Source organism: Andrena cerasifolii, chromosome 13 (assembly GCF_050908995.1).
Source record: "Andrena cerasifolii isolate SP2316 chromosome 13, iyAndCera1_principal, whole genome shotgun sequence".
NCBI classification, from domain to species: Eukaryota; Metazoa; Arthropoda; class Insecta; order Hymenoptera; family Andrenidae; genus Andrena; species Andrena cerasifolii.
Window position 1 is genome coordinate 11889512 of NC_135130.1, and position 11566 is coordinate 11901077.

Sequence of the window (11566 nt, forward strand, 5' to 3'; positions counted from 1 at the left end):
TTGTTTCTGAATAATGGCAATGGAAATCATAAATAATAATTTCCTATATAGTCAGTTTAAAGTAAATGTTCTAGGGTAACTACTATATTCTATGCAGGGCTTGTTACCTATTGTTCGCATCCCTAGTGGCTAAATCAACAATTGTACCGCATTGCCAAATGAGACTCCAGCACGAAACGCGAGGTTTCAATAAGAATCAGAGATGAACTAACAGTAATCTTCCCTCACCCAGCAGATTTATAACCCTCCCCCTCCTCGCGTTATTACCAGCCAATGAGATGCAAACGCGCGTATGCAACAGAATCTAAGAAACTGCACTCAGCGCCAAATTCGAATCCTAAAAAGTAGCTTAAAATTCCGGACAAATACGATATTTGTATACCCCCGTACTGAATATTAAAAATTCCAATAAATTCACCACGAGTGACACATATTTTCTCCTAAAAAGGCACTTTGACCCCATAGCTTTATATTTATTTAAAAACATTTCCGACTACCCATGGCGTCGTTACCGATAGTGTACAGGGACCTTTTTACCAACAGCGAGTCCAAGGGTTTCCAAAGGTAACGTAGGGCGCATTGCGCAATTCGTACCGATTTCAGTGAAGAATTTTTATTACCCTCGACTATAATCCCTTCTGAAATACAGTTACTCCATTCCTTACAAAACTTTATACATCCCTGTGCAAGTTCGGTACGACTTCCTACAATTCAACCCTCGCGAAACTCTGCAGATTCTATTACCAGATACTTTATCGCTCGCATGGAAAGAATCAGTGCCTCTAATGTTGACTTTCGCGCGATTTCGTTCGAAATGACTTACGCGAGCGGTGCATTCAAGGAAAATCCCCCGGGCTCGCTATCGCGTCTAGGATCGAGGAGCAACACCCCGCTGCAACCCCCGATTACGACTACGCGATAACCGCGTATAAATCTCTGTCCGCGGTTTTTATCACGAGTGGACGTCGTAAAGTTGCGGTACGCGAGGGGCCAATTATTTTTTTCGCTTTATAGATATTCTTCAGCGCCACGGCGTCTTCAAGGTCGTGCTAGTTGGGGACGGTCGCATGAAGATCGCATCTTAATGATAGCGTGCTGCCACGTCAACCGGGGGCGAAAGACCCTTGATATCGATTTTCAAGGACAACGTTAAACACCCTAACCACAAGATCGCTGTTCAGATATATCGACAGTTTTATTCATACAAGCCAGTAGGCCAGCTGGAGAAATTGCCGGCTTCCGCTTTTGACAGCCCTACTAGATTACCATTCTATAGTAACACCAGCCGCAAATTATCTAGAACTTTTATTTCAATTTCCCTTCAACTTTAAAAGTTAGTTGCGGAAACCCCAATATGTGCCGTGCCGTGCCTTCGGCCACCTCCGTTTCAGAATTCATCGTCCTAATTGGGTTCAGTCGTTCCGCAGACTACACCACCACCTTTCACCTATGCCGTCGCGCATATTACTTAATGCCTCTCGCTCGTTATCTCCGCGTTCCTTCGATTTTTGCGGTCACGCTACCCGCCACTCTTTTCAATCACTCGTCCCTCCAAGTTTCTTCGATCCAGACCCTCCTCGAAGGTCCCAGGCGGTCCCTTCTCTCAAGCAGAGATGGGCAAAACTTTAATTTAAATACAAATTTTACGAATAAAAGTTAAAGAAATCAATTATTCAACTTTAGCTTTATTCGTCAAACTATCTAAAGTTAAAGTAACCTTTATTTGATCCGTTATTTAAATAATTTGTATTTAGCTAATGTCCAACTCTGCCGAGCAATTTATTACAAAGAAAGAATTGAAACACTCCCAGTACACGTACATCTAGAGCCACCACCCCCAAGAACCAGGACCCAAATCATTTACCCGTGATGCCCCGCTCTAAGGACGAGTTTGCCAAAGTGCCGTCCAGGAGGAACAGGGTGTCTGGGGGGAGCGAAGAAAGCAGAGGGCGAAAGAGCGCAGGCCTCGACCTCCGCCGCGTCGTTTCGAAGCCGAGGAGGTGAACCTGGCCGAGTCACGCAACCGGCGAGAACCGAGTGCACCGGCTGAGGCCGCCTTCGGGGAACCACCGATTGTTTCCGAAGCAAATCAGTCAGTCTGCAGAATGAGGTGTCCGACGTGGCTCGTTTTCGCTCTGCTCCTGCGTCTGTTCGGCGGCCTCCGGTCCCAGAGGTCCCACGCGAGGCAGGGCCTCGGCCGCGAGCAGCCCGTCGTCAAGATCCAGGACCAGGGGTCGGTGGCTGGCAAGGAGGTGCGAGAATTTCGTCCGCGCTACACGCTCTCCACCCGCGTGGCGCCGGTTGCTACGCGATCAAACCGTTGAAACGCGTTACGGTGGCTGCATTCCCAGGCGCGGGTTGCCTATCACCCAGGGGCCGAGTTCGGGTGGATCGTTTTTCCAGTTCTTGCTGTGGTGTTATTTTTTTATCGGCTTATTGGCCGGAGATTTGGGGGAGGATTTAGGGTTTTAAAAGTTTCTTTTTAGAAATGGTGAGAATGTTTATGGGAGTCGAATAAAGTACGCAACATTTGTTACGCGCGGGGAGCAAAAACATGCGAGCACCGTAAGTTTCAATTGTTTGGATTAAGTGCATGCAGATAGCATGCAAAACGAATGCATAATCGGGGCAACTGTGGGGGCGTTTATGAATTTTAATACTAAAGATTATTTTTCCTTCTTCCGCGCCTATAATGCTAAAGTCACAGCGAATTTGCGGGCCGAGAACCGTGGCGAAAAAATTCCCCCAGCACCAATATACCTTCGCGCTTCATTTCAAAGTATAATCTTGCTCTTTGCGTGCCCTTATATTCGCGAGAGAAATTTACCCATCGTGAACTCGAAAATGGCAAGCTCGCTAGCATTGAAAATGTTTCCTTGTTTCGGCTTCCGCGAATGCCACCGCGACCAGGAGCGAGAAAGTAATTTAGATAATAATCGCGAGGAATTGTGGAACATGAGTAATGCTACTTTAATTGCGTCTGGAAGAAACAGGCGAACCAGCGATTGTTACAAGGTGTTCAAAGCCAGGTTTAAGTCCAAGTATCTTGGAACTGTGATTGCAGGCCACTTGAGCCGATTATCCGTAATCATGCTCAGCAGCTATTTATTAGCCATAATTTCACGTTTCGACGACGGAAAGTTTTTTATAGGGGATTTAACTTTTTCTGCGGGTAATAACGCGCAGTTTGCCGCGCTAAGTAGCTTTCCCTTTTTCTGGACATTTTTCAAATGTTCTTCCCTTTGTTCCTATAGATCCCTCAGGATTTTCAAGTATTTATTTCTTCCATTCCACTGCAGGTGTTCCTGAGCCCAACTCAAAAAGTGATACAGTACCTGGGGATACCCTACGCCCAACCACCCACAGGCAAGCTACGTTTCTCTGCTCCAGTCACCGACAACCTTCCGTCCTGGAACGGAATACGAAATGCAACGCAGTTTGCACCCTCCTGCCAGCAAATGACCAACCTCCTAAAGCTGCACGAGAAGCATTTCAAGAAATTGCTGCCACCGGATCAGCCTGACCCTGGAGTCAGCGAGGACTGTCTCTACTTGAACATTTTCTTACCAGATGGTGAGTTACTACTTATCAAACACTATCAACCCTGTCATAAAACACTAAAACAGTACTTCCAAAATTAATTCGTCCTAAATTTGCAATATAGTTTTATAACTTAATACAGTTAGAATTCTACACCTATCCCTATTGAATTAATATCGACCAAAGGTGACATTAAATTTTGAGCACATCGAATAGCTGAGGTGGGGTGGCTGTCGACGTGTCGATAGAAGTCAATTACTTCATAGTTGCGAAGGGTGCTATATAGATAGGGTTGCCAACTTGTTTTCAGGAGAAGATAGTACTTCCGACCAGAGGTGATAAAAAATATGGTACATTGTGAAAAAATATAGTGCTTTTCAGAGGAGAATGGTACAAAATAAAATTACATTAAAATACCGACACCTATTTTTTAAATGCATATTTCTTTGGTGCATTTTGTATTTTATTGTCAGATATGTCAAATGTTTGATTGCTCTCCCCCGCACTTCATATTCATTGCAGAAAAAGACTTCTCTGTAAAAGCTGGAGTGGTGGGAATAGAGGGAAAGTATGAAATTATTTTATACAATTTTCGACAAACAGATTATAGGCTACACTTTTTTTTAAGTCGCGTTCAGAAGTTTAAATACGCGAATTAAGGTTTTGATGTTGCTGTAGAATAAAAGAATAAATAAAAATTCTAAAATGTTATCGACACGTCGAATATATAATATTCTTAGATACCATTTCTTTTTCTAACAGTGTATAGTACATATAATACTATATATTATACCTTTTAAACAAAAAAAAGTTTTCTGAATAAAGTTTTATAATTTCTGAGAAAAAAAATCGCAAAAATCGCACCTTTTTCGGCCTCCTGACTGACGTAACCCCTTCAATTTTAAAGGAACCAAAATGACGAGCAGGAGTCAGGATCTGTAAATTCCAGGTTTCCCTGTCGATTGAGTCGTGGTTGTCGCGCCTTTCATCAACCACTTAGCGTGCCCGCGGCATTAGGCAGCGCTAGGTAACGCCACGATCGTATTCGCCGCCGAAAGGTGCCCGCTTGATACAAAGATCGGCGGGCTGTCGTGATTTTCGCCTCGGCCCGATGGAAATCCTCGATACTCGTCACGACAACTTTCCCCCAGCGCGACATTTACCTCCCAGGAGCACGCGAACGCCTAGCAGCGATCATCGCGACAGACCCCTCCCTTCCTTCTTTTCCCGTTTTTCCACCCAATATTCCACGGGGCTGCGTGGCGCGACACGATCTCGTCACATAGGCCGCGATTACGACGTCGTCGGTTTGAGAAAACCGCTGCTTTTCTTTATCGGATCAAACCCTCGCCAGGGGAACTAATAACCGTGGCTCCGCGAACATGTATCGCGCGATAACTCAGCCACGGGAGCATGGAAAGCGAATCTGAATACAGGGGATGCTTCAACGTTACAAAATCAAGCGAAAAGGTGGAGTGAAGTTTTCTCGTGGGACCCTCGTTTTTGAAAAAAAAACACAATGGCTGAAGTTGGAGGGGGCCATTTGTGCAAGATTTACAAATTTTCCTGGTTGGAAATTTAATTAATTCTCTTAGCAAACACAGTTTAATGCGAATTTGACTAAAAGCCTGCTGCAACTGAAAGTTAATTTTCTCGAAAACGAAGTGACCTAAGGGAAAAATGTATTCCACGAATTTGACGTATTTCCGAACGACGAATAAGATAGGCTACCTCGTTTCAAGTTTACGTTGCATGTTTTAGTGAAATAGTCTTGTAAACCTCAGTTTGGAGGTGTTCTTTTTGGGGGCATTAAAGTTTCCGCGCGGTATCGATTAAATATGCGACACTCTGCAATCGACAATGGCTAATTACTTTCTCCGGTCATGGGGGCGTTAAAAATAGCCTGATACTTGCAATAATTTCCTGTTCCAATTTCTCGATTGACAATAAACGCGAGCTCTGCGTGCCGCCGCTACGTAAATCTGGTTGTTTAAGGATGTCGGTTAAGGACTAGGCTAATAGGGGCATTAAGGGGTTCATTTCCAACTAATTTTGGATGCCTCGTGCAGCTGGGCTCGTAAATCGCGAAAGAAACGCGAAAGTCGCGCTGGCGACTGCATTGAGAATCGATATGCCAGGAAATATTGCGGCGATTGCAGAGAAAATAAAGCACCCTTTTAGAAGTCTCGCGCTTCTTTGTTGCCCGCGGTTCTGCAAACTTTACGTCTTAATTCGCTGAGATCATAAAACTATTGCTGCCACTCTGATTCACCACGCTCTCGGTATAAAACGATTATCAAGATTAACGCTATAGTGGCGGCAAGTAAACGACTATCAGGGCAAAAAGTTTAACGTCATAATTTTAGGGTAGCTTAAAGGAAGTCCCCGATGACCTTCAGCGCCGTGATTATCAACTTGTAATTTTTATAAACCTGTGTTGTGGGTTGAGGACGTTGATAATTTTATGGGTTAATGGTAGTTACTTGTTAGTAATACTTTCCGCTTTCGCTGGGAGTATATCGATGCAGCTAAAGGAGGGTGTAAGTGTTACTTTACGCTCCGTGTAACACTAAGGGATAGATATTTAATTTATGCAAAATTTAGGTGGAAAATTTTAGGAGAGCTTGAATTCTTACTTGTCCTTTTCAATTTTTGCTTTTCACTTCCTGTTGATATATTCCTCCCTCCAACATACTATCTTCTTAAACCTGATCACAAACATTTCACACAGCTTCGGCAAACATCATGCGCTTACATATCACTCGTACTAAATACAAGTATGTTAAAAAAAGGGGGGTAACTTAATTTTAAGGGGGTACTCTAGTGTAATTTCCCGTTTTTCAATGCAATCTTTCAGAATTTATTTAATAAAACCTATAAGGTTATACTATCTGCCGTTTTGCCTGCATATTAAGGTATGTTTAAAGTAATGTTCTCTAGTCCTCCAAAATGGAAAAGTTAAGGTTTATGTTCTTTATTATATTTGTCGCTATAGTTGGAACCGCAGAGGCCTCCTGACAATAAAAATTTGCAGAATGACAGCAGTTTGAAAAAAATGTTCGATATTGCTGATAAATTTAGCTGTTTTCGTTCAGCAGAATTAATTTTATACAATATAGAGACTCGTCCGTTGTTCCATCCATAGCGACAAACATACATAATAAAGAAAATAAATCTTAGTTTGTTTTCATTTTGGATGACTAGGACAGTTCCTATACCAATGCCCGTCGAAAAAGATTTTTTTTTAAGAAATTTGTGTTCCTCTTATAAATCTACCTTAATGTGCAGGCAAAACGCCAGATGCTATAAACTTATAGTTTTTGTTAAATAAATTCCCGAAGATGGTGTTGAAAAAGAGCAGTTACACTACAGTACCCCCTTAATTGGGGGTAAATTTTTTAAGTACTAGCTTCATTACTCGGCTTCGCCCGAAATTCAAATTTTGATTTTATAAAAAAAAATTGATTTATTTTTTCTGGTGAAAATAGTCACATTCATCTGGATTCGAAAGTTTTTAGGCGACAGACAAACGCAAAAATATTTCCTGCTTTGTATATTAAGATACCCAAAAGTGCCTCAGATAAAAGAAACCATAAAATTACGCAAGATGCCCATGTAAATAGAGGAACGTTGGGGGTACGATGAAAATAGGTGTGTGGTAGGTGTGACTTAATGGCAGCGGGGAAAATGGACACGTGAATCGGGAAATCGTGCCGATCCCGCAGCCCACCCACGGTCGATATAGAAACAGCAAGGAGTAAGGAGTAACAGTAACTGGCGCACGCCGTGGCACGCGATCTTTTAGGGTCGGTGGAGATGTTAAGATACTGGTGAGGCCGGTCACGAAACCACCCTCTCTTTCTCAGCCCAGTGGTACCCCTTTGTTTCTTTCACGTGGGAGCACCGAATCTGCTGGACTCGGTCATCCCACACAATATTCCAGCGATTTACTTCCCCTGGGAATAAATAGAATGCACTTGGGTCTGTTAGGGGTAGAGGGGTCTACTGAGGTTCTACTGAAAATTTCAAGTTCCTTTTCTTCGAAAACACTGCAAGTGTCAAAGATCAAATTCTATACTATAGTATTACCTTTGGAACATTTGCCGGTATTTTTTTTTTAAGTTTGGCATTTACAGTGTTTTCTCCAAGGCCTCTTCAATTTAATCCCAGAGCCACGTTTCTCGCAGCATAAGAATCAATTCCACTGCCAAGCAATTTGATGATTAAGATCACCGATCACCCAACTAGGAGCAGCCCCTGGTAGCAAGCTCGACAGCCGAAAGTAATGGCCCGAAACTATTTGTCAGCGGCGAGTAGCGTACTGGGGAAGATTCGTGCCGGGTGGAATCGCGATAAACCTGCTAATGAATTGTCGTGGCGGGGGTGCATCCCCAGGTAGCTATTCCTGGACGTTTCCAGACGCCGCCGTGGCCGATAACGAAGACCAGCCCGAATTTCCTGTTAGCTCACCGGTCTACCATGTTTTTGCTATCGCGCCATCTAAAGCATCCCACCGTGCAATGGCCTGAATTCCTCTCGACCTTGGCACGCTTCGAAAACCCCTCGGATAAAGAAGCCACCGAAATTAATTATTCGCTGCGCTAACCAGGGGCTAACTTGCTCGTAGAAGTCTGCAGCTTTTTATAGAAGCTGAGGAAGCGCCGTAACCCGTCTGCAATTGAAATCGGGGCGCAGTGCTTCAGTAACAGATAACAGGCAATTATTTGGGGCTGAAGTGTCTTGTGTAATCTAGCTCCGAATAATCGACTGTCTTCCGCAAACTTCTGCAATTTCAAATGCATGGCAATTTCATTACCCAGCAATTCGAATGATTTATTTGGTTGTTGGTGCTTACTAGTGCCTGCAGTTTTGAGGTTAAGTAGGTGGAAGAGTTTCCGAGTGCCTCCAGGGACCTCCGGTTGGAGCGACGTACAGAGCGACGTATAGAGCGACTGTCGCCAGGGGTCTAGAGCTCATCGAGGGATAGCGCTATGCAAATTCCGTCACGATCGATTCACCGGTTCAACCGGAACCGGGGATGCATACTCGCGAGCACGCAGTCTCATTTAGGCTGTACGCGAGTCGGTTAATTCCGTGAATTCTAAGTGTCCCTTAGGCGGACGGCTAAATTCTTCGGTACAGAGGCGGTCGATTATAGCGGATACCCAAAATTCAAACGTGGCAAATTGCTTTCTTCATTCTTCTATTTCTTAACCATTCTTCTAGAATAACAAATAATAAAACAGTTACTTTGTATGGTAGCGTTAAGTAGTTCAACGGACATAGTCTAACTTCTATAGATATAAAGTGGTCGAAGGTCCTAAGAGTCGAAATACAAATATAAACGCACTTAAACCTAGACTGGCAGTGGCGACCGAGAGAAAGCTTCAAGATTGAATGGGAGAAGTATTATATCGAGATATATTCCTGGGATAAGATTAAATCTACGCGTGCATAAAAGTGCCAGCTTTAGACTTTCTTTTGGCCACCACCGCGCATTGCAACGCGAACACTGAACATACTATATTTTATTGGTAAAAATATGTCCAGGTAATCGACCAGACGATGGATGGCCAGTGATGGTGTGGTTCCACGGAGGAGATTTTAATACCGGCACCCCCGCGATCTGGGATGCATCAATTTTGGTCAACAAACAGAAGGTAAGTCGCTTAACATCGATTACAGAAAAGTTAAACTTAAGTGATCGGAGTCCTGACCTTAGCACACATTTCCCAGAAAGAATTCTTCATTCAGAATCAATGAGGCGGACGTTAAAAGTCAGACAGAAAATCGAAAGAAATTAGGGTGTTTCTCGCGTGCCATTTCTTCCAAGGCGAATTCAACCTTTGGAATTGCACTGGCCGAAGTTCATCTATGATGCATGCCTCGGGCACCGCTGTAAATGCTAATTCGGAGTCTTTATGAGCTCCTACTGACCATTGCGTGTTCCAAATTTGGCATTAGCAAAGCAACGGCCACGAATTCGTCCTCATCGAAAGAACCCCTGGCATCTATCGAAAGGAACGCACTTCTCGAGAAGCTTTCAACGTGTAAATCAGCAGTGTCGGATACAGTTCCTTCCGATAGTTGCCAAGTTTCCATCCCATCACTGGCCTGTCGTCCCAAAGAACACCAGAATCTTTTACAAAACTCTATTCGGTTTTAATACAGTAGCTAATATCTAACTTAATCGTTCCACCTAGGTGCTAGTGGTCACAGTAGCCTATCGCCTCAACATTCTCGGCTTCTTCACAACGACGGACGCGGAGGCGCCAGGGAACTACGGCATGTTCGATCAGATCGCAGCCCTGGACTGGGTGCAGAAGAAGATCCACCACTTCAACGGTTCCCCGTCGAACGTTGTGATCTACGGCCACAGTTCCGGGGCGATCAGCGTCGGCCTGCACCTGACCAGTCCTCTCAGCCGGGGCAAGTTCTCCAAGGCGATCGCCATGAGCGGGGACGCGGTGATCTCTGTGGGCTCGCCAAAGGCGGAGCTACCGGTGGTGGACTTCGTCGCCGAGCGGTTCGGTTGTTACCGGCACCCGACGTCGGCTCTGATGGAGTGCTTGCGCCGCGTCGACATCAACGTCCTCGTGCGGGAGACCTCCAAGATAGAGACTTGGGGCCCCATAGTCGACTACGAGATCGAGAACTCCACGGAGCAGTTCCTATCGGTGCATCCCAAGGACGCTCTAGAGAGCGGTAACCTGAACAGCGTCCCTCTGCTGGTGGGCTACACGAATAACGAGCAGGCGCTGGCCTACATGGATTCCTTAGACAAGGGGGACGTGGACGGCAACCTGTCGCCTGATAGATTCGACAAGCTCATCACCGCCGAGTTTGACTCCCTGGCCCAGAGCCCCGACGAGAACAGTACCTGCGATGCGAGGCCGGAGATGGTCACTGAGGCGGTGCTGTTCTACTACAGGCCTCATCCGCCGAGCAGTAATCAAAGCGTCTTCCGGGACAGGTACCTGGACTTGCAGACGGAGAGAAACTTCGCCGCTGGCTTGACTCTGCTGGCTGGCAAAGTGTCCAAGGAGAAGCCTGCCTTCGTGTACAGGTTCGACTACAGGCCCAAGACGCCATCCGTCACTAAAGACGTGCCTGAGTGGGCCGGCGTCCCGCACATGTTCGACCTCCCCTTCGTGTGGGGACTACCTCTCGCTGCCGGCAGCCCCGTTCAGTGGAACTTCGCCGACAAGAAGATGTCCGAGGTGATGATGACGATGCTGGCCAGCTTCGCCAGGGTGGGCAACCCCTCCCTGGCCAACGTCAAGTGGGAGCCGTACACCGAGGAGAAGCCTGGTATCTTGATCATCGACAGGAACATCGACATGGATGACGCTAACGCCGTTGATTACAAGGCACTCGCGTTCTGGAACGAGTACTATCCCTTCGTCCTCGAGCAATCGGTGAATAACTGCTGCAACCAGACCAGCCGCGCGACGTGGAAGGATGCTTCTCGGGGCGTTGTTCTGACCGGTCTTCTCGCGGCAATACAGCGCCTCCGATTGTAGTCGATGCTGGGGCGGGGATTGTCGTTCGTGGTTGTGCTCAACGAGGCCTTTCTTTGCTTAACATTGTTGAACGTACGATAGATCGAGATATTTTGGTATACGGAGTGCGTCCTTTTGCGTGGTATGTACTAGAAATTCTTGAAATGTATCCGAGGTTTATTATTCAATAAGACACATTCTGATCCGTTTCAACCGCCTTGATATTTGACTTGACGTGCGCTAGAGCTGCAGAGACCATGGATCTTGCTCCATGCACGGAAGATACCTAAATACATAAAGAGAAGCGTGGGCGCACCAGCATTGGTTGACATTTTCTCAAAAAGAAGAGGGAACGAATGAGATTAGCCTAGCAACGTAAAACAGCTCGGTGTATTAAACAGAAGGCGGGCTTAAATTAAGAGGCTGCGAAGCTGAGCGATTCGAGCAGTTCACTCGGAGGGAAGAAAGGACGCCTCGGCGAGCCAAGGAGGAGAACCACACAGCCTGGGCTTTTCGTTCGTTCG

General features: G+C 45.6%; 1 protein-coding gene across 1 annotated transcript; it reads left to right on the forward strand.

Annotated features, from left to right (window-relative positions):
* Positions 1-1917: 1917 nt before the first annotated feature.
* On the forward strand, positions 1918-11251 carry LOC143376108 (carboxylesterase 5A). Its single transcript, XM_076826021.1, has 4 exons — positions 1918-2252; positions 3300-3573; positions 9091-9200; positions 9744-11251. Exons 1-4 carry the CDS (start codon positions 2106-2108, stop codon positions 11061-11063), a joined length of 1851 nt encoding a protein of 616 aa, XP_076682136.1. The 5' UTR covers positions 1918-2105; the 3' UTR covers positions 11064-11251.
* The last annotated feature ends 315 nt before the right edge of the window (positions 11252-11566 follow it).

Bases quoted from the DNA above. Each gene is read 5' to 3' on its own strand.
- LOC143376108 (XM_076826021.1), top strand. From the start codon at position 2,106: ATGAGGTGTCCGACGTGGCTCGTTTTCGCTCTGCTCCTGCGTCTGTTC. The intron at 2,253-3,299 runs GTGCGAGAATTT...ATTCCACTGCAG, and splicing joins GGTCGGTGGCTGGCAAGGAG to GTGTTCCTGAGCCCAACTCA. The intron at 9,201-9,743 runs GTAAGTCGCTTA...CGTTCCACCTAG, and splicing joins TTTTGGTCAACAAACAGAAG to GTGCTAGTGGTCACAGTAGC.